The sequence below is a fragment of the Poecilia reticulata genome, linkage group LG16, assembly GCF_000633615.1.
Source record: "Poecilia reticulata strain Guanapo linkage group LG16, Guppy_female_1.0+MT, whole genome shotgun sequence".
In the NCBI taxonomy this organism is placed as follows: domain Eukaryota; kingdom Metazoa; phylum Chordata; class Actinopteri; order Cyprinodontiformes; family Poeciliidae; genus Poecilia; species Poecilia reticulata.
In genome coordinates, this window is record NC_024346.1 from 15,048,491 (window position 1) to 15,071,015 (window position 22,525).

General features: G+C 38.2%; 3 protein-coding genes across 4 annotated transcripts; all 3 read right to left on the reverse strand.

Annotated features, from left to right (window-relative positions):
* Window positions 1–453: 453 nt before the first annotated feature.
* Window positions 454–12,132, reverse strand: otoa (otoancorin). Of its 2 annotated transcripts, XM_008431683.2 has the most exons (30): window positions 11,485–12,132; window positions 10,976–11,005; window positions 10,417–10,488; window positions 10,219–10,289; window positions 9,797–9,818; window positions 9,504–9,552; window positions 9,193–9,331; window positions 8,511–8,564; window positions 8,165–8,358; window positions 7,947–8,080; window positions 7,073–7,191; window positions 6,846–6,970; window positions 6,331–6,436; window positions 6,016–6,231; window positions 5,698–5,868; window positions 5,479–5,619; window positions 5,082–5,131; window positions 4,750–4,870; window positions 4,514–4,632; window positions 4,283–4,424; window positions 3,938–4,131; window positions 3,772–3,862; window positions 3,496–3,622; window positions 3,076–3,275; window positions 2,626–2,775; window positions 2,402–2,544; window positions 2,049–2,185; window positions 1,874–1,971; window positions 1,204–1,363; window positions 454–1,048 (listed from the first exon to the last, which is right to left on the reverse strand). In XM_008431683.2, the coding sequence occupies exons 3-30, from the start codon at window positions 10,472–10,474 to the stop codon at window positions 966–968; spliced, it is 3,414 nt and encodes a 1,137-aa protein (XP_008429905.1). In that variant the 5' UTR covers window positions 10,475–10,488; window positions 10,976–11,005; window positions 11,485–12,132; the 3' UTR covers window positions 454–965. The 2 variants fall into 2 exon arrangements, with proteins under 2 accessions (XP_008429905.1, XP_008429906.1); XM_008431684.2 differs by lacking the exons at window positions 10,976–11,005; window positions 11,485–12,132 and adding an exon at window positions 10,748–10,925.
* Window positions 12,133–12,233: 101 nt separating this feature from the next.
* On the reverse strand, window positions 12,234–14,107 carry riiad1 (regulatory subunit of type II PKA R-subunit domain containing 1). The gene is made up of 4 exons (XM_008431685.2): window positions 13,911–14,107; window positions 13,739–13,815; window positions 13,061–13,107; window positions 12,234–12,664 (listed from the first exon to the last, which is right to left on the reverse strand). The coding sequence occupies exons 1-4, from the start codon at window positions 13,995–13,997 to the stop codon at window positions 12,600–12,602; spliced, it is 276 nt and encodes a 91-aa protein (XP_008429907.1). The 5' UTR covers window positions 13,998–14,107; the 3' UTR covers window positions 12,234–12,599.
* A 1,512-nt stretch (window positions 14,108–15,619) lies between these two features.
* On the reverse strand, window positions 15,620–22,265 carry il6r (interleukin 6 receptor). Its single transcript, XM_008431686.2, has 10 exons — window positions 21,993–22,265; window positions 20,432–21,067; window positions 19,316–19,439; window positions 18,724–18,914; window positions 18,475–18,638; window positions 18,227–18,368; window positions 17,038–17,066; window positions 16,858–16,918; window positions 16,489–16,600; window positions 15,620–16,356 (listed from the first exon to the last, which is right to left on the reverse strand). The coding sequence occupies exons 1-10, from the start codon at window positions 22,072–22,074 to the stop codon at window positions 16,086–16,088; spliced, it is 1,812 nt and encodes a 603-aa protein (XP_008429908.1). The 5' UTR covers window positions 22,075–22,265; the 3' UTR covers window positions 15,620–16,085.
* Window positions 22,266–22,525: the final 260 nt, after the last annotated feature.

A 22,525-nucleotide genomic window follows, 5' to 3' on the forward strand; every position in this document is an offset into this window, starting at 1 on the left:
GTAGTTACTGATAAATCACATCAGTGTTCAACATCACACCAAAGAATGTTGTGCGTAGAAACCTTAACTGGGTTATGATTTAACAGATTTAGTTTTTTTTTTATTTTTTAGCCACAATATCTAATTGCCATAAACACGACCACTATAAATGGTTTCAGTTTTCTCGTCAATTTAATTTAGTGGGTCAGGCTGATTTTTGGTTCAATAAATAAAATATTTTCTGTTCTTTCACCAAACATGTCAATGCCATATTTTTTTTATTTCCATCAACACAATACTTTCTAACTTAAATTTTTTTACATGAAAATAAACCCGAATTTTTATTTATTTTTTTGCTTAGGTACTTCAATGAATTTATTTACTTTCTAACATTTCATCAACAGGTGTGGTTTTCCAAACAAAATATAAATTGTACATCCAATATTTCTCTTTGCTCTAGTAAAATATACTCTCTTATGAATATACATTTAATAAAAGCTTAGCAATAATCAGTACATGGCTTAAGTCATCAAATAAAACTCACTCACTATAGCCACACGCTTACAATCATGGAGTCTAAAAAATATAAATCTTAGCTAAAATCAGGTCCAATCTGGAAGAATGACACAGTACAGAAAAGTGCATTGTGAGGATAAATCCCCAAAAACATGAGCTGCTGTTTCTGCGGGATGTGATAACTTATCAATAAGAGACAGAAACGGCTTCATGAAGGTGGCGATAACTTCTACATCCATTCTAGTGAAACTTGCTGAAATATTTGAAGCTTATCCATAACCCTTAAGCAGTTTACAAGGTTGTTTTATAAATGACTCTTTACCCACAACCCCCCAGTTACAGTTTAAATAATCTAAGGCTTAAATACAGTCAAGACAAATTCAAATATATATTGTGATGAAAGTGCTTAAGAAAGATAACTCCTGCGGAGGATCCAACTAATTTTGCAGGAGGATGAGATGAATCCATTTTTACAGCAGAAAGAATCCAATAAAGAGAAACAGAACAGGCTTCATGAGGGTGGAGATTCCTTCCAGGCTCAGCGCAGCAGCTCCTGGACAGAAGTATGAAATATCTCAGACAACCAATGATTCTGAATCAATCGAGTCTCATTTTGAGCCTGTTACTCAAACTAGTGTAGATTGATCAGGATTTAGATGATGTACCTTAACTTACAGTAGAAACATTTCTCTTTTTTTTTGTATTTACCTGACTGTGCTGTCTGGGCCTCCCTCTGTTCCTCCTGGCCACCAATGGCCGCCTTTTCAAGGACGCTCAGTTGTTCAGCTGTTAGCTTTGCTTGCTGCTCACTGGTCACCATGGCGGCGTTGTCAGGACCGAGAGCCTCCAGCTGAGCCACAGAGAGCGCCTGAAGGGAAACCAGTAAGGCTAATTAAGGTCTGCTCAGACTGTACCAATTTAAAGTTCATCTCAGGGGACCTGAAAACATATAGCACGGAAACAAGCAGGATGACAATATCAAACTGAGTCTGAGCCTAAAATAGTTTCCAATTTAAACAACAAAAGGTAAAAAAAACCCTGTTATTTTTCCATGGTAAATGATGTGCTGCTGTAAAACGATTACATATAAATAATCTGAGACAAAAAGGTCAAGTGATTCCGATTTACGGAACCGGTGTTTTGTTTCTGCATTGTCCAGATTTTAAACTTATGAGCGACAATTTGTGTAGTTCACTTTAGTTTTAAAGTTTTACCAATCTCCGACAGAAAACACATCACTGAACTCGTGCTTGTCTTCATGGTGGTTTTAACACATTTACACCAAAACCCCCGTCACAGCTCTTCGTATCACTGCTCTTGGCTCTCAGCTGGTATTGGAAAAGCACAATCACAAAGCCGATCCGTTGAAGGTACTTACAGCAAAGTTTCCAGGAGGAATTTGGGGGATGCAGCTCTTGCTGATGAACGGGAAGACGGAGGGGCAGAGCGAGGCCATTTCAGATCCATTCAAACCGGCTGATGGGGAGACAAACCGATAAGAATTAAACTGCTTCGGCTTTTGAGTGGATAGCAGGTAAATAAATAAATCTCACCAATGATAGAGTCCAGGTGAGAAACCTCAGCCTCAGTCCAGTTGCGGGGGAGTCCAAATGCAGACACGGCAACATTTTTCAGCTGCTGTAAAGCCTCAACAGGACACTGAAGACCGTCCATGGAGCCCACCGCGTCGCTGTGACCAAAACACAGCAGTTACTCCATGGACCTCAGACAACAAGAACAAGTGAGCCTCACAATGTTTCACTTTGTACACGGAAAAGCAGGCATCAATAATAAAAACAAACAAACAAATGAACTGAAAACAAAATGAAACAACAGAATCTTACAGATCAACACAAAAGGTGTGCGTAATAGTGAGGTGGAAGTACAAGGAGCTTTGTTTTCCGACCTGAAGGCGCCCGCGCTGAGCTGGCTGATCTCGCTGGCGTTCAGGCCACAGATAAACCGGCTCAGCTGGACCATCTCTGTGGATCCCAGCAGCGGCGCTGTCAGGTTGTTATATTTAGCGACGCCCTTCCACACCGACGCCAGCTGTCGAGACACGCGCCGCGCTGTGGTTAGTAAACTGGTGTCGTATAGTCGCAGCGGAGTGGAGCAGTTTCTATACTTCACCTGTGAACCTTTCCAGCCGCAGGCGTTGATTTCGCTCAGACTGTCCAGAGACAAGGGAAGCTTTTCCAGCTCAGAGTTGGAGAAGCTCTGAGTTATGCACCCCAGCTGAACGACGTCACCCTCAGTCATATTCGACACCGGGCCAAACACCTGCAGAGCATAAACACAATTTTATTTTTATTTGAACGCAGTGAGCGAACAATACTTTCTTATTGCAGTAGATCAAGCCTTAAAAAGTGATCATATTTTTGAGTTCTTCATCTTAAATAAAATGTCGGGCTACTTGTATAATTTCTGGTAGAGAAGATTCAATATTACAACTAGTGAAAATGTCTAATTTTCCGTATTTCAATGCATCTACAATAAATAAGAAAATAAGAAAATAAAACTTAAAATGAAAAGTCACAAATTCTCAAATGAACAAGTCTGAGACCATTTAGATAACTTTACCTCAACAGCCTTTCTGTAGAGCACTTTCAGCTGGTCTGAGCTGTAACCAGTGACAGATCCCAGTGTGTCCACAGCAACCAGGAATGTTCTGTTGGACATCAGATCCAGCTGTGCTGGTGTCCAGAACACATTGTCCGCTCCCAGTTCTTCAATAACTGCTTCTGTAGGTTCGGTGCCACTGCTGAATATATCACTATTAACTGAGAAAAATAAGTAAAAATCATTGACCTTATTACTGATTTATGTCCATGTACGAGTGGGTGATTGAAGATTATGTCAGAACCAGGAATCCAAAACAGACTTTCAAATAAAAGATTTACTAAAAACTTTTTCAAAGCGTTCGCTTGACCTTTCTGTGTCAGTGACATGGGAAGAGCTTGAAGGGTGCAGAGGTTCTTGTGGGTAATGTTAGTTTATTACCTGCTCGCCTATTACGTGCTGTGCTTGACGTGGCGGTGGTGATGAGATCAAAGATCTTCTTTTTAAAAGCATCTGAAACCTGGATGAGCTGCGGCTTCAGGAAGACAAGAACATCCTTCGTCCACGGCTGAAAACGCACAGAGAAGAGAAAACAAAAAAATAGCTCACGTTACTTTTAAGTGCCAAAATGTTAATGCTGAAGCATTAATTATACAACACCTTTCACAAATAATATCACAAGAGCGTAAGGATGTTAGGAAAACAGCAGATGCATACGTTGTTTGGCAAAGCGGAGGTGACGTTATCATCCAACAGAACAAGGGGACCCAGCGTCTCCATGGTTTCAGCCGACCAATTAGAAGGACTCCTGCAGGCGGCAAATGATCCTACATCAGGTCCTGCTTCCTCTGAAGCAGCTCCAGCAGCATCCACTGAGACCTACCCAAACACCTGGTTGACCAGTGTGATCAGATCCGCCCTGTGAGGCTGAGGAATGTGTTCGCAGGAAGCCACGGCCTGGAGGCTGAACTTCATCACTTCAGGGGCCATGAGGAGCAGCGTGGAGGGTTTCAGCTCACACAGGAGCGGACCGAGCCTCGATACGTCCGAAATGGTTAATCCGGAGATATTTGTTCCCTGAAAATCCACAGGAAGATGTCACCGAGGGACTCCTACAGTAAAAATACTGACGAACGTTTCAAATTGAGCTATTTAAGTATTAATTTTTTTGGCAGAGCATACATTTGTGTGTGTGTGTGTGTGTGTGAGTGTGTGTGCGTGCGCATACACTGGGCAGGCAAAGCAGAGCTCTTTCAGCAAGTGCAAGGCGTGACGGGGCATGAGGAGGCAGGGAGGTCAGGTTGGCTGTTCCCATCTTGTCGAGGAAGACCTGGCACACAGAGTCAGGTAGATCCCTCACCTTTGAAGGCCTGGGATGAGTAAAACAGAGAACAGAAAAAATAAGGAAACAAAAGGTTTTATATCGACTAAAAAAATAACTGTGCTGTTGTCTTCTCACGGCAGGTGAAGTAGCAGCGTAGCGGGAATGCTCTCCAGCTCCTGCGCGGTGATATTCTTGAAATAATCTGCCGTTTTGTTTTCCAAAGTCTGGAAAAGCTTTTGTGCAGCACATTGTGCCTAAACAAAAAACACAGTAAGTACACTGCCATTAGTTATTAGGTATATTTATGCATGTTTCAGTTAATAATAATAATAATAATAATAATAATAATAATAATATATAAAACAGTTTACCTGGACTTTGGAAAGCCACTGTGGCGTCTCTGTCATGGATTCAGCCATGTCCAGTGCAGAGCTGCCATTAACTTCATCAATCATCTTGCAGGTTATGCCCTGGAGGACTGAATTCAGCCTCCTACCACAGAAACAAAACGTGTGTAAACAGTGCTAAAGGTAAATACTGTAGCATAACAGCACACCTAACTAAAACACTTCACAGAATGCTTAACATGATATGCAGGAAAATCAGAAGTCAGACTTTTTGTGGCGTTAAATGCAAGATGACGTTATTTCTAAATTGGAAGACAACTAAAAAGTTCTCTGGCTACTATAACTGTACACTTTACCTGTACTGCAGCTTCCTTAGGCCATGCATTTTCTTTGCCAAATAGGCAGCCTAGAACATCAAGAAAAAAAAAACAGTACAAGTTGTCAACACAAAAGTGTCGTTTAGAATTTTTTTACTGGTAGTAAATAATCATAAACTGAGGTAGTATGGCACAGCTGGTAACAGAACAATAGTATGGTAAGTAGAGTAACTAGAAATTTTAGATGAACAAATTCTATACGTTTTCCAGACAAACTTGTCAAATATTTAAAAAATGGATGGATGGAACAGCCAGTGTGATGGGGAACGAATCCAAATACGTTTCCTATGTCTTTTCTCTATTTCCTACTTCTCCACACTTGACATGTTACACACTTTTACAGTCTCCATTGAAACTCTAGGTGTATGCACATTACCTGTGGCAGACTCCAGGTTTTATTTTCCAGCTGGTCTAAGGAGGTGATGTTTGCTTTTTCTAGGTTCTTCAGAGAAACGCTGCGAAGCAACGGGCCAGCCAACTTCTGCAGCAGCTCTGAGGGATTAACTTTCTCACTCAGCTACAAGAAAGAAAAGCATTTATCAAATAGCTGGTTACAGTGTGTAAACACCGCCTCGCTGTTTTCCTTCTCACTCACCCCCTGCAGCATGGCCTTCAGCTGCCCCTTCCTCATGTGCTCCGAGATGGTCTTCAAGGTTTCCGTGTTGTTCAGGACGTCCTGCGGTTTCACATTTCTCACGGCGCAGCTCGGCAAACCGGCAGCGACCGACTGAAGCTCCATCAACTGTTGGCCTGACAACTCTCCACACTAACAGGGATAACAGAGAGAAGTACATTGAGATGGGTTATAGACAGAAAGCACTTTGAGTGGTCAAAATGACTGGAAAAGTGCTATGCAAGTTCAGTCCATTTAAGATTTACAGAAAAAAAACAGTCTTCATCTTAAAAAGCTCACCTTCTTCTCCCCCAGTTGCTTCTCGACCAGAACGCCCATCTGGCTCCTGGACCATTTCACACCGTTTCCCACGGTTTGAAGAACATCTTTGAGATTTTTTGGAGAGATTTCAGACAGCTGTTTAGGTGACAGCAAAGTAACACTCCTGCCAAGGTCTCGCAGATCTTGAGCGTTTTTGAGACTGGACACCAAGCTGTCCACAAGGCGCTTCTTCAGCTTTGGTCAGAGGACAAGAACAACGTTTATATCTTCTTCTTCTTTGGTAAATGAACAGAAGCGCAGCAGTTTAGATAAGTGTGGGAAACTGAAAGGTACCTTAAAGACTGTGGGACCGTCGCAGACATTGAGCTGAGGAAGAAGCTTCTTGCTGGTGTCAGAAGTCAAGTTTGTAACATCGTAATAACAAGCAAGAGGGCCAAGCCTGGGAAGAGTCAAAGCACCAATGTCTTCAAATCAGTTGAGCTTAAAATCATGTCAAATGATTACCTTTTCATCTAAAATTACTCGATTTTTTAAATACCCGGATGTGTTCATACTCCAGGAGGTTTTTCCTGATATATTTTTTCTTTCACCTTTATGATTATACACAATTTTGTGTATTATCACACCATGGCTACAAGGAAGTTTGGGGTTGCACCATAATCGAATGAGAAAAACTCAAGTGGTGAAAGGTTTTAAAAAGAAAGACGGGAAACTGACAAAAAGATTCACCTTGGCAATATCAAAAATCTTTTTTTTTTTTTTTCTTAAAAAAATAAATAACCGCAATAAAGAAATCAATCATTTGAATGAAGTAAAATTTTTCCCAGAAATGAATATACAATACACACTTATCGATGAGCTCTGGGACACTGGAGCACTCTTGAATCCTCTGAAGGAACTTCCTGCCCAGGCTGGGTTTCATGTTGGTGGTCATGTTAGACCTAAACTGGCCCGAGAGATAATATCCACACAGCTGGGAGAGATAATAAATGAAGTAAAGTAGAGGCAGGTTTTGTAAGAACTGACAGTTGGTAATCCCAGTTTTAGAAGTGATTTAGCATTGTTTGCCACCTACAGTTCCGTTAGGGAATGAATCTACATCGTCTGGCTTCAAGCTGGAGACGTAAGGTCCCAGCATGGTCAGGGTTTCAGAGTCCAGCCACTCCAGAGTTGGTTTGCAGGGTTTCATAGACGCTGTGAAAAAAAAGGACGGTTTACACAACTTATGTTTATTCTCAACGCACAGTAAACAAACTAACAGAGATTTCACACATCAGGAGCTTGGTGTTTACATTGCACTTTTCCAGTTGGTTTTAAGTTACGTCTTTCCATCTTGTTTCATAGTCAATGAAGGAAACAGGAAGCAAATGGAAACAGGACATCTTCTAAGATTTGCATGCATTTCTTTACGGAAAGTCCCTAAGAACGCACTTTTGCCTGCATATACGCATCTGCATATACGCATCTGCATATACGCATCTGCGTATACGCATGCATGCTGCAACTTGCAAATGCGTTGGCCAGAAAGATGAAACAAGTGAAGTGCCACACCCAGTGCTCTTCTTTTTAACATGTACACCTGTCAAGCTTTCCACCTTCAGATTTTATTTAAAAAAGATTTTGATTTAATATTTTTCTAAATAATTTTTTTTAATATCTAAATTTCTGGTTATTTTCTGCTTTAGGATATTTTAGGGGGATATTTAACATGGAGCAATATAATTTTTAGAAGGAATTTAGTTCTTCATTTCAAAGTGCACATTTCCTCCTTCTATTACCATTAAAAATTGGGCGTTATTTTAGAAAAGCAAGTTCCTCCATGTAAATCAGTGAACGTTACAGAAAGAAAGATGTTGACAGAAAGGTTATGACATTGTGTAAAACGGTTTGATTTCAAAACAAGAATTCATCCCAGAATTCAGTTTCTGATCAAATTCCAAAGTTCTTACTTGATTTTGGGCCAGCAGATGGCCTCATTGTGCAGCTAAAGTTGTTCTGTAGGATTTGGTCTTTGGCCCAGTTGAACACCTCAGCTCTTTGCGCCTCGGTCATAGAGGTGTACACCTCCTGCAGCATGTTCATCCTGGAGGAAACGGATATCTTAGTTTCAGGTCAGAAACAATGCACATGAAGAATATGGCAAGATGAAGTATTAAAGCGTACTCACATATTCACCATGTTGTGCGAGCCCACTCTGGAGGGGAGCGTCGTTCTGGCTGAGGGTACGTCCTGCAGCACAGGTTTGGCGGCCCACAGCAAAGTGTTGTAGTCACTGGAGTCAAAGTAGTTTTCACTCTGTGCTGTCAAAGTGGCCCAGGACAGAGGGGCCACGAAAGCATTCATGTAGCAGCAGGACGGGTCCTGTGGGAACAAACAAACAAACAAACAAACAAACAAACAAACAAACAAACAAACAAACAAACAAACAAACAAACAAACAAGAAGGTCAGACTGCAACAAACCAGACATTATTCAAATATACATATGATAGTGTTTGGTTTTACTGTACTGACTGAGGAGTTCTTCATCATCCTTATAACAGCTGGAAGGTTACTGCAATTCCACATCTTGATTTTTAACAAAAGAAAGGACAAACTTTTAACCTCTGACAGAAGAAAATAATTCAGTTATTTGAATGAATATGTAAACCAGAAATCTACATACACTGTATTAAAAACATCACTTTTTTAAACTGTGTAACATTAAATTAAACTAAATATTGCCTTTCTCAGGTCAGTAGGGATTAACAGAATAATTGTTTTGTTTATACCTGAATAATGCTTGATTAAAAAAACAAAACAAAAAAACAATTACTTTTTTTTAAAGTTAAAATTTTACATACAACATAAATACCATGGCTTCAATGTGTGTTTTCCTCCTCTATCCGGAGGAAAACACTAAAAATCCAGCAAACTATTGTGAGAAGCTTTTTATGTCGAAAAATAAGCAAGTCAGGACAAGTTTAAAAGCATTTCTATCAGATCTTTATATTTGTAATCCCAAACAACCTTAAACAGGAAGTGTCAAATCTGATTAATTTTCCAACATTGGGGATAAATAAATCATGTTAACAGTCTATGTAAACTTCTGGTTTGAACAGTTTATGGTTTTTTTTTTTATTTATTTTTTTGGAAAACAAACTAACAAAACAAAAACAAAGAGGTTGTGTGTTAATATCGGTAAATGTATTCATACCCTGGTCTCTGCAGCGTCCATGAGGGGTGGACTCTGTGAGTTTTTGTTTGTGGCTCCAGTGACCATGTTCAGGATATAAAGAAAGGTGGACAGGAAGTTGCTGGACTGATCAGCAGCTCTACCTCCTTCTGACAGGCTACTAAAAAAACAAACAAAACAAGAATGAAAATGAAGAGAGAGAAAAAACCAAGAGAGCAGTAAAAGTTTCCAATGCTAAATATGTAAAAAAAACAACAACATACATTTGAAACTTTAAAAGTTTTTAATTCCATTTGAAGTAAATAAAGTATAAAATATGCGCATACAATTACCTGCTGTTGAAGATATTTCTCAACAGAATCATCTTAGGCAGAGGGCGTCCTGTAACAGCAAACACATTAATGCGCTGCACAATCAAAACGTAAAAGCAGTGGTTGACCTGCTGTGCAAATATTGGCTGTCATCAGACACCACAACATTATGCACCTTCCTTCTCACTAATGCAGCCTCATTGGGATGATTTGAGGCATATCTTTCATCCGTTTCGCTAATTGTTATTGTAGTTTTAAATACCAATAACAGTACAAGAAAAGCAGTTAATAAAATAATACAAGTGTTTTCTTACCCTGGTTGTAGCATTTCATCATCTAATAAAAGGAAAAAAGAAAAGTTGATTGGGTATTTTCAGTAAAGCATTTGATCCTGAATGTTGACACTGAAAATGACTGAGCTCAAACCTTTGACATGATTTCATACATTGGTAATAATGAAGACAGAAGTGTATATTTAACATTATTAATAAGGAGAAACATATATTTAAAAATAGATTCTTCAAAAAATTCTCATATCCACTAATGGTAGGTCTTAGAAATGTACTTTAAAAATAAAAGTCTAACATTGGATAATGTTTTTAACTCAGGTCGAGATTTTAAGACTTTACAATCCAGCAAAGATCAGAGCAATGATGACCAAGAATGAGATCAAATCATCTCAGCTAATCGAAAATTCACACTAAAACCTCTTTACTCAAAAATGTAATTTTCTTACCAGTTTTTTAACAAAGAAGACCGCGTTATCAGCAGACATAATATCTGGAGTCCCAGCTGGACGCACAGCAGCTGTGAACCAATACAGCATATTATAATAACTTGTGAGTGCAAACTGTTACAAAGTAGTGTTCCTAAAACATATCAAACCAGTTACAAATACACAGGTTCGATGTGATGATGATGGTTTGTTACTAACCAAAGGCTGCGCAGACCATAATGAGCGCAAATAAACGCGCTGCTCCATTTGGAGACATCTGGGAAAATGTTTCTGTTTGAGAAACATTTCAAGAGTATTAACATTCAGATATATGAAGACATTAATCAGGCAAAATAAGATAAATAATCCTTCAGTTACAATTTTGCTTTCATTACATTTCTTCAATGACATAAAGCAGGATGCCAAGGTTTTCTGAAAGGTTCACGGTTGCTATGGAACCTGTCTCCAAGTGAGACGCCTGAAGTTTACCGATAAACTTCCTCTGAGGTTTTGAAGTCATACCTCCCTGGTAACCGTCTTTGTTACTCACCCTGAGGGAGACTTTGGCACAATCGAGGATAACACGGAGCGAAAAACAGACTTGTTAACTCACAAAGGCGTTTGGTCACCTTCTCTCTCTTTTCCCCCCCCACCTAATCCTATCACTGTCCAAGAAATTTGCATCCCGCCTTTTATTTGCATTGCAGTGATTTGACTTCCTATTTAAATGTATGACCTCAGGAAACTGTACAGAAGAACAACAAAGAACAATGACTACCTGTTTACTGCAGAGTCCAAGTATGTTCTCCTGAAAAAGAAACAAATGGATGTCATCACCATGCATATTTAAATCCACTGATTTAAATGTACATGTGCAGACACTGGGTCGCTTGCAAATTTCAATCCAGCTGCAGTGGATATTTACAAAAACTAAAGCTAGTTAAGGATTTCTTGGGTTTTTAGTTACAGATTAGTGCCTGCTGACGAATCGTGTTTTGTCTTCATTGTGGCTCTTTTGGAAAACAAAATCAGATGAAGCAATATGTAGACAAGTAAGTAAATGACTTATTGGAAAGGTTGGCTTCTTTGCAAATTTATTAAACGTTTGTTGTTGTCCATCTTTAAAAGGAACAATAAAAAGATAGATATTATCTCTGCATAAATTAGCTATGACATACAGATTAGTTTTCTTCCCGTTTCTTTGTAAAGCATAATGAAAAACAGTAAAAAAAAAAAAAAACACTCTACTGAACTCATTCATTTCATTTTAATTTAGCCATTACTTACCGAATATCGGCCCTCTTCTGTGTGGATCTTTTGAAAAATAGGCAAAGTGAGAATGTGTGTGCTCTTCCTCTAATCTCTCATCTGATATGAGCCGGATGGGTGTCTACCTGTCCATCCTTATTCAAAGCAGGTGTGTGGCATTATGTAATTCACGTTGGAGGAGGGGTTGGGGTGGGGGGGACAGAGAGCGATAACCCCCTGTCCTCCCATCCCCCCCAAATCAGAAGAAAACAAAACAGTTGTCTGAAATTACAATTTTATCGACTGACTCTTAGAGTTGACATTACAATAATTTTATAATATATAAAACTGCTTCAGTTACAAAATTTTCAAAGATAATTCACAAAAACTGATGAGAATGAGTCACAGACACAGGACAGCAGAAAACCGACGGGCTCCACCCGCCACAACTCTACCACAGCGTTACCCAATTCGAGTTAGTCAACTAAAAACAAGAGGAGGCAAACACACACTAAAAGCTCCATTCAGATCGTCATAGAAAAAAAAAAAAATCAAGTAAACATGGTGATGAGACGCCAGAATTACACGATGCTACAGCTGAAAAGCTTTTAGATGACAGTGAAGTCGTCTTCTCTTTGTAGGAAGTAAACCTTCTCTCACAGATGTAACATTTACCATTGTTTTTGCTGTTTTATCAAGAAGATGTAAAAATACATTTGAAGGAGATTATATTTTCATGAAAAATATATTGTGCATTTGAACCAGTAATCACATGAGACCAGGCCACATTACTTTTCTTTCCCCCAAGTTTATTTGTGTTTTATGTTAAGGTGCAACGTAAAGGCAGCAGACCAACTGTTACAAAGTCACGTTAAAATAAGGTCAATTAGTTGAACATGTGACGACAGTGAGTCTGTGAACAATCCTGTCAAAATAAGTTGGTCAAAGTGTCAAAGAGCATTGTGTAACCTTCGCCTCCTCTTTCACAATCACACATTAGTTTAATCGTCTGAGGCATTTCTAGGAATACCACAATGAGTAATATGAATACAAGCATAACGGATCAACACTGATGTAAATTTAGAACCCATCCACATCCGATCTCTGACTCAAGAAAGGTACGAGGAGGACGTTGTCAGAGCTTTCAGTCCGTTTCACTGTTGTCCGTTTCTTTCTTTCGATACAGAATTTGAAGGATCGCTAAGGGAGGAGAAGTGATCTGAAAAAGATGATCAGCATTACAAATAGCCTTAACTGAATCTCCACCAATTTTGATCTTGCTTTGTAGCTGTCTTTATTATATTAGTCCATATTCTGCTATCTGTCCAACATTTTGTCTCTGGAACTGTTCCATGTGACACCAGTTGTCTTCATGAATAAACTACATTTTATATTACTTGAAAAAGTTGTAGTTAGTGTCAAAAGTAACTAAGCAAAGTAATCTAAGGAAATAAAATGCAGCAATAATACTTGACTCTCTCGGTGTCAATTATTTTAATATGTATGTCAACTAGGATTTAACTGAGATTAAGGTGACTGTTAGCACTAGGATTAAAATGTAATTATGAGAGGTTGGAGCAATAATCCCAAAAGTGTGTCTATGTTTATGACTCACCTGCAGCAAACTCACGAATGTCAGACGGTTTTTTAACCAACAAATGTCTGTTAAATGAAAGAGAAACAAGGTCAACTTAATGTTTCATTTAATGTGATCATTTAAGCGAAGATATTGTAGATCAAGATATTGATGATCAAATAAAGGTCCAAAAGTATTGAGATAAAATAAACAACTGAAAACATTCGTAGCAAATAAAGCAATAGTCACAGATTATTAAACACACACTTTTATTGATTTCACAGTTAGATCTATGTCTTTTTAAGTGTATGTAAACGTCTGGATTCAACTGTATGTTGACTGACTTGTAAACAATTAGTCATATCCCATATCCTACAAGAACGTTGAACTTTTGATAACTTATCACAATTTTGAATCTTTTTTTCCACATTCACCAAGATGTGGTAGCCTATATGAAAAACATTATTTTTATATTCCACATATACTTTTGAAGATTTCTTCGAAACCCCGATAGACCTAAATATTGGTCACAGCTGAGGCAAACAAATAAAAAAAAATACTGTACTTCTTTGAGTTTTCCAAACCTCTGTTTATCTCTGTCAGGAAAATGTATGGGATCTTTTTCGGATCTTTTTGAGCCGAAAAACGCTGATAAATTGAGAGCTTTTGAAACTTTAATGATGACTTTCTGGTAAAAATAGGGTGAAATAAACCAACCTTAGAAAGTCACCAATGATTTCATCCACTTCTGGATGGGCTCTCAAATACGTTTCGTTGTTGATTCTTGTTTGAATCTGAAGCAAAACAAACCGCAGATTCGGAATAAATCCAAAAACAATTTAAGCAACATATTTTTGTCTAGTTTTTCTCTTCCTCCGCGGAGAGTTACCTTAAACTGTCGCAGTTTCTCTTGTTGTTCGGTAGTTAAAATAGAAACGTTAGGATTCTTCTGAGCATCTTCCACAACTTCTCCCATGGCTTTGTAAAGCGCGTCCAAATCTAAATCTAAATGGCGATGTCCTCTGTTGCTCCGAAAAACTGAAAACCAAACGGTCACCAACGTTTGTTAACCTGTTTCCATGAAGACGTTGCCATGGAAGCGGACGAGTCTAACTGCTTGTCCACGAGGGGGCGCAGTTGAGTCAGGTTAAAAACTTTAACGTTACAGTAAATATAAATCTAACTTAATGTTAATTTAAAACTATGGAAGCTCATTTATGCAGTGTGATAAAAAATATGCATTACATAATTTAAAAATAGCTAGTTCATAATTCTCGTATGCGGTAATTTATTTGAACAAAACATGCATACTAAATAATATATTTCAGTGATTCTTGAAAATAGGGACAAAATGGGTTTTAATTTTCCCATAATTGTTTTTTGTTATTTCTCAACCTTATGTATGCAAATATGACAAATAATGTTTTGGAAATGTAAAGATGCTAAGGTGCAGGCTCCCAGTTGCAACATTTTTTTTTTTAAATTACATTTTGAATCGACCTGACCACGTTGTCATCACCATCTGACAAAAATAAATAAAAAATAATTTTTAATGACCCTATTAGTGATATTTTTGCTCATTTTACAGACAAATGTACTTGGAGTGTGACATTTTGAAGTAAAGATAGAAATAAATGTACACCATCACAATACAAATCATGCAAGTTAGTTATTGATTAGTCAACAACTAAAATGTATTTGAATTTAAAAACTAATCATTGTCGGATAAATATACCATTAGTTAATTACAAAGCCTTTAATTAATTAAAGCCTTTAATATAATTTTTTTTAATCATGTTCCACCACTGTTTATTATTAATAATCAATCAATCATTATGAGATAGGTAGCAAAAGCAAAATAATAACATATTAATCAGTAATTTTCTCATAAACATGCCATAGATCAATATGAAATAATAGCTCATAACTTTGAGTTAGCTAATTCAAAATAGCATTAGTCAAAAAGTCAAATGAGTCAAAAAGTCAGATGACTTTTTGACTCATTTGACTAGTCAAAAAGTCAAATGAATTTAATTGGCATAATTTTGACTAATGATGAAAAATATTTTTAGTTCATGACAGTGGAAGAAAGCTCTAGAAAGTGTATTTTAGTACAGAAATCCAACATCAATATCAACTTAAACTTTTCAGTAACATAAAATAAACTAAATATTTATTGTGATGAAGTCACCTCTGCAGGTAATTTCAAAATTTTAACATCACACCAATAGACAAAAGAGAAAGAAACATAACCACATAAAAAAACATTTTGGCACAAGTTTAAGCACGGCACGAATATAAAGAAATGAATATACAATCTGTACAAATTTTCTCTGGGTGTTAATCCTTCAGCTCAGTCCCTTTTCGCTGATTTTCTAAAACTGGTTCGTTCACAACTACATCTGAAGAAAATAAATTTAGAATATGCTAGTTTTAAAACTTAACATGTTTTGATTGAAATAGCCTAATTATAGTTTTAAAATTATAACTTATTCTGGCCTATTGACCTTTATTTTACCTGTAGTTACAGCAGATCGTTTGCTAAGATCTTTTGATCTGCCCTTTGTCTGAGTGGGAAAACAAATCAGGAAAAGTTCCAGCTTTTCACACTGATCTGTGAAAGCCATAAAACAGGAGGATTTCAGGAGAAGCTCTGCTTCCACTTTGTTTAGATAATGGTGACAACTGGTGTTGGATCTTGGAAACAAAGACAGCTCCTGGTAGAATGAGCAAAGATACGCCTTATTTGAATCCTTGACTATAAAACTTTGTGCACAGGAGTAACAAATTAGATTTGCTCTTGCAATTCTCCAAAAACGTCTTTGTACGTCTTTGCTTTTCTTTCTTTCCTTTTTCTTCTTTCCATTTGTATCAGGTAAATGAATGTATGCCTCTGTTGTTCTGCAGATTCTGTTGTAATTTCATACGCTGTCTTCTATTGGTTTAAACTATGCAATTCTGTGATGTCAACACTCATTGTTGTTTTTCTCTGTGGCTACACGCGGCCTGCCGGGAGAACCTGGGAGCCAAAGAGGAAGATAGAGCCAGATATTTCCAAAATTAACTAATTCAGAAAATCTTCCACAACAATCGGCAGGAAGAAGTAACTTTTGTTGTTGAAATTTGTGGCTTCTAATCTGTCCATCTCAGTTCGTCCTTTCTCGTTTTCCCCGTCTTCTTGTGTGTCGCTTTGTTTATAGAGCTGCGGTCCAGAGTCCGACACCAGGGCTTCTTCCTCTGAGGATGAAGGGATGGAAGGACGAGGTGGAGACAAGTCCTCACTGTGGGTGGTGCTACTTAGACTATAGAGTTTGGACATATACCTGTCTTTGTGTCTGAAAGACAAAAGAAAACCAGAAAACCAGTTGTTCAAATCAAAAAGCCAGATAAATCTATCAGCTAAGATATAAATCAATTTGCTGCAATGCCAACATTTTTTATTTAAATGAAAAATCGAACTGCTGAACCTGAAGATGTAGACAGCCAAAAGGACGCACATGATGGCAAAAATGGCAGAGATCCAAATAACATAGTGTACGTTGCATAAAACTGAGTTGGCATATAACTCATTTGTTGTACCTGCAGCAAAAAGAGAAGAAAACCACAAGAAATTGTTACGGTTACATGTATGACGAGGTGTTATAAAAAAAAGGTGTTATTTCAACAGAGCTATGTCTCTTGTGGCTTGTTTGGCTGTTGAGCCTGAGCTATTGTGATGCCATGGCTTCCTGTTAAAACCCAGTGGACTATAGGTCAGTTTCAGGGTGTTTACTCCCACTTCTCGTGCTTTTATCTTAGACATGTGTACTGAAAAAATTTACTGCCAGCAAACTAACCATTAGGGTAGCTTTCATCAGGAAATCCAGAACCATAGTCTTCAGTGAAGGGCAAGTCGATCTGATGATGACAAATAAATGAACAAATAAAAAAAAAAAACAGGACAGAAGAATATGTTAAGATGGAGCAATTAAAAGTGAATAAGTTTATACTTTCCGATTGAAAGTTAAAGTTCCTACCGTTGTGGCCGTCAGATCACTCTTTTCTTCTTTATTAGTTGAAAGCAACAGAAAGGTAAGAAAAATCGTTTAATAAAACATATTAAAAGTGATATTTTGTAAAAGTAAAGACATTAAAATTTGTGAAAAGTAAGCACAATAAAGCTAATGTGCATGGCATCAAAGAGTAATACAAAAAGCATCCAGGAGACATGCATGAAACAAAATATTCCACTTACGTTTATTGCTAAATTTTAGGAATTTGAGACTAAATATTTGAAGCTATAAAAATCAGCATGTAGTTGAAGTTTAACTGTAACTATTGTTAAATGCAGAGAAGAGTTATAGACAAACAATGGAAAATAATGATCGTTTTTTTGTTGGAGAAATACAGATAGTAAAATGAGATTAAAAAGTAAAGAAATTACGGTGTTTGCAAAAGTTACTTGAATTGTTCCACGCGTTCTCATTTCACAACCACAAACCTCTGTGTATTTTATTGGAAGTGTATGCAATAGACCGACATAGATTAGCATATAAATTTGAATTACAAGAACAAATGATACAGGGGTTAAATGTTTTGCTATTTTTTCTTTTTGGTTTCATTTGACCAAGGCACCTTCTCATACATGTTTGCTTATTTGTGATTCATGGTGAAGTCACAGGGCATGAGATAAGCTGGACAATATCGAACCTCAGCACAAACAGGAAGTTGGAAGAGATTTCACTTTCTTTCAATAACCCGGAAACAATGTGCTCTTCAAATCACTTGTGTCCATATTGTGTGATTAACAAGCTCAGGACAAAATGTGCACAATTGGTACACTTACTCAAACAGGAAGGCCAACAGGAAGAGGTAAAAGGGAGTTAACTTTCACAGATCTAATGTCTTGGAAAAATTTGTTATTGTAGGAAGGAAACAAAAGACATTTGAGGTAAAGGTGTTATGATTAGTCATGGAGCTCTACCACTAAGCTGCTGTTGCCATCAGTTACTTCTTTTAACATGTATTGCTTCTTTCTGGTTACTGTCCTTTATTGTTAATCGTCTTGGTCGTGTTTTAACTACCACTGCAAAAGCAAAATCTTCCTCTGAGGAACAGCAAGGCTCTGAATCTGGAAATTCACATGCATATTATGGCTTTAGAAATGTACAAACCTCATGAGATAACCTAACCTGGTACTCTTCTCACGTGTGTGTTTTTATCTACCTGTCCAACTTCTGGCAGAGACCGGTGAACTCCACTCGCTCCACTGACCGTCGTACTCCTCTCTAGTTCTGAGTTGAATCAGGTACTCGACACCAGGCAGAGCGTCAGTAATCAGGTACGACTGTTCTTTAATTGTATTTTCCTGCAAGAACACATTCAGACCATAGGAACAAGAAATCCATCAACGGAAACATCCCAGGTTCATCGGTTTGGATCCCATGACTGAAACATTAATTCGTCAAACATACCTGTTCATTTGAAGAGGTCGAAGGTCTGTATTTGATCTCATACATTATGTCATAAAAGTCATCCTTCTCCTTCCAGGTTATTGGTAACTTCCAGGTCACCTTTATCATCCTCTCTCGTCTCTCCACCGGGTGGGCCATCACATTAGATGGGGGGTCTGGCATCACTTCAGTCGCAGGAAAGGGTTAAAACGAATTTTTAAAAAAGTCTTACTTTCATCGAAACAGTCGCATAAAAACAGACTCGCTTACAATTATCCAGAGGAGTGAAATTGATCACAGGACTGGTGGCGTTGCCCAAGATGTTTGTGACACACAGGAAAGCCTGATGGTTCTTCCTCCGGTCATCCTCAATGTGCTCCAGAGCACACCAACAGCGGGAGTGCTGAGATGAGTATGAGCACCGCTTTCGCTTGAAATGCTCTATTTTTCCATCAGGTAAACTGGAAAGGAAAAAGAAATTCAAGTTTTCCAGTAAGATGTAACAAAGTAAAAGATAAACTTACAAACAGAAGCTCTGCAGGAAAAAAGTTCAACGATTCAGGTAGTTATGCATGAGGTAGCTTACTTCAATCCTGTATTATTATTAAACCAACAAATGAACCATGGGTAAAATTTTGTTTTTATTCAGAACTATTTTATTGTTTTTATTCTAAAAACATGTTTTGTTGTATGAACTTTAGATGTATCACTATTCCTGCAGAGCTCCCTGAGAGCACAAAGGTTTCAGTCAATCAGAGTTAGGGTTACAGGGTTAGGATTGGATTGTTGTGTTGCAACAACAACAAAAAAATAAATCAAAAATAAATCAGGCTTAGGTGAATTTAAAACCTAAGTGCCTTACTCCTTGCTCAGAAAAAGGTAGCAGTTAGGTTGCTTGATTACTGGCTTCTGAGGCCTCCATTCACAGCGAATTTTACTTCTGGGCGACTTCTTGTAGCAAAAGACAGCTGGAGTCTCAGGAGGATCTAGGATATAGAAAAACATTCAATCAGACATGTGTTTGGAGTAGCAGGAAATTATTTTCAGATAAGTATTTTGACAGGACGACATCCAGCAGACCCACATCACCATGACGTCTCCTCAAGACCGACCACGGTCCCACAGCCAGCAGACCAGAACCCATGACCAAAACCTTTCTCTGCCGCAGTTCGTAATGCATCAATATTCATGTTCTGACACATTGTGTCACATTACAGTCACTGATGGTGTTGAGATTATATAAAGTGGTGAATTAAAGAGTGAATTTGTGTTGTTGTGAGTCATGTCACACAGACCGACTTTAAAGAATGCTGTTGAAAAGAGACAAAATAAAGTCTCCTCAATGACTTTCTGATCATCTAATTTGGAGTTTGATCAAGCTGTTTCAAATTGGGTAATTTGTGTAATTTTTATTTTTCTCTCATTTTTGTTTGAAGGTCAGTTTAGTCTTTCTTCCACACTTTGATGAAAGACTAAGTAGGACTCTTGTCAGTTCTGTTGTGGCTCACTTTGACTTCATCCTTCCCTTTCGATCCCTAAATCACAGCTTAACTCAAAAATCAGATTGCAAACCCTGTCTATAAACTTGAAGTCAAGAAACCTTCATGATGTTAAACATTTAATTAGCTTGGTTATCGCTCTAAATTTGCATTTCTGTCTAGGTGCAAAGTTTGCTTTTCATACTTGGATCATGTGGGCTTTGGTTGATTTACCTATTTAAGGATTAGAGCGCTGCCCTTAAAATGATTAGTGAGAAACATACTCCTGAAAAACATGAAACTGATTTGATTGATTTAAGATCCTGCCATTCCTTGCATGAAATATTTGGTGAGAAACCTCAGTGATTTGGAAGGATACCTCCACCCACATGTTGATTTTTCAATACATAAATTGGACTGATCAGTTCTTTTAATGAAACGGATGAAATTCTGCACACACTGCAGTTGAGTGTCTATGTAGGCATCGCGTTGTAACTCACCTGCAACAATCACCTTAACAGCAAGTGTTTCTTCTCCCATGTGGTGACACGTGTATTTCCCAGCGTCCGTCAGTCGCACTGAGCTCAGAGACAGACCGCTGCCGTCACTCAGAAATTCAAGTCCTCCCCAGTCTCTGTCTGCGCTCTCCATCAGCTGTTTGTTCCACTGCCACTGAGGCCTCATTTTAACCTCTCTGGTTGCTCTGCCGCCTCCCTCTGACTCCTTGTCTTTATATTCACCCTCGAGTTTCATCTCTTCATCCTCCCAGTCTGACCTCTCCCCTGTTGTGGTTTTGCTGGGAGGGCTTGGCTGGACCACTTGTGGAGAAGTGGCGTGTTCCACGTCTGAATATCCGCTGCTTCGGTTCTCTCCTAGCAGAGTGCTGATTCCGGTCGCCGTGGTGGGAATGGCGAATCTCCCGCTTACTGTAGAAGATTTATCACTTCTTTTTGTAAAAGCCCTGTTTCTTCCAGCTTGCTCCGTGGTGGGAGTTCTCTCCGACGTAGATCCTTGCTTGTTTTCACTTGAGACATTTCTAGTTAAGGTGACTTTCACTCCATTCACCTTCACATGGCCACTGCAGGTCAGTTCCAGCCTGCTTCCTGGAGACACAACCACCACACCAGGAGGAGGGTCTGTACACACACACACACACACACACACACACACACACACACACACACACACACACACACACACACACACACACACAAACAAACATTTGTTGCAAAGATACAAACGAGGCTGGCTGTCTTTGTGGGTTTAATCAGGGCCTTATTGTGCTGCACTGTGCTGTCTTTAAATGTTCTTAGGGCATGATCGCTGGTCCCAGATCAGTAAGCACAGAACAGATAGGATGCAGCGTTGCATAACAAAAATTACCAACTCCTTCAAAACTTCCTCTTTTAATCTGTCTCTCTCTCTCGCCTACACAGTCGCTCTTCTGTCCTGAACTTTTTCTTCTCTGATAATCACACTTTTTGTGCATGAAAAGTTCCTCAAATCTTATTGACGCTTTGATTTATCTGAACAAATGTCTCTCTCTACCACTGGATAAAAGAACAAGTGATCCAACTTAAATATGTCGCCACAATTGGTCACAAGTAATCAAAATAAGTTACTTTATTACATTTGATAAGTTGCTTTTTTTCCTCAAACTAATTTTAGTAACTTTTTGTCCAACGATATGAAAGAATCTAAGTTCTAAAAATGTAAAAAAAAAAGATCTACAAATTATATCCCAATAAGTTTATTAGACTGAGTTCAGTAATCTGAACAGAACAGCGCTAAAGATGAACCGCTATCCTGCTGGAATGATGAAAAAAAAAAAACAATAAGAAAAGACAAAACACCAGTTAAACTATTCAGAATGTAGAGGAAATATAGGTAAAATATTAATTAGTTACTTTTTTTTTTCTACAAGAAAAAACGTGAAACTAAATGTGAAATTAAACCCAGCCGCTGCAAAGGAGATTTTTTTGAAATCTTAACAATGAAACAAAGTCATAACAAAACAGTAAAAATTCAAAAACACATTTATATTATTGACTTATGACTCACCTTTTCTAGGACAAATGCCATCAAAAATGCTCCACACTGGCAGGACGTACAAAAAGCACGACAAAAGTAGCAGAACATCCATCTTTGGAGCTGGTCCCCCCGTCGACAAGTCCTCAGACCATCACTGACACTTGCGCTGCGGCTGCAGAACACCAAGTACCGTTTAACTTCATAAAGTCTGAGAAGACACTGACTGTATTCCAGTACAGGCAGGATTATTAAACCAGAGTTCATGTGGCCGCAGCAGCGCGTTGTCCGTAAGACCCGTTATTGTGAAATCCCAGTGCTCTTCCCCCTGTTTAGCGCCGTTACACAGAGGAAATCCTCCTCAGCGTCAAAATAAAACCCCCCTTGAACGCTGAATTTAGGTCTACAACTGTAATGTCAGTTTAGTACAATCTTTCTGTGCAGTTTTGACATTTATTACAATCTTTTGTGCAGTTTTGACATTTATTTTAAGTACTTTTCTGACTGATATTATAACTTGGACACCAAAATCACATAATGAGTGTCCATCTTTCATAGTTTTTTAA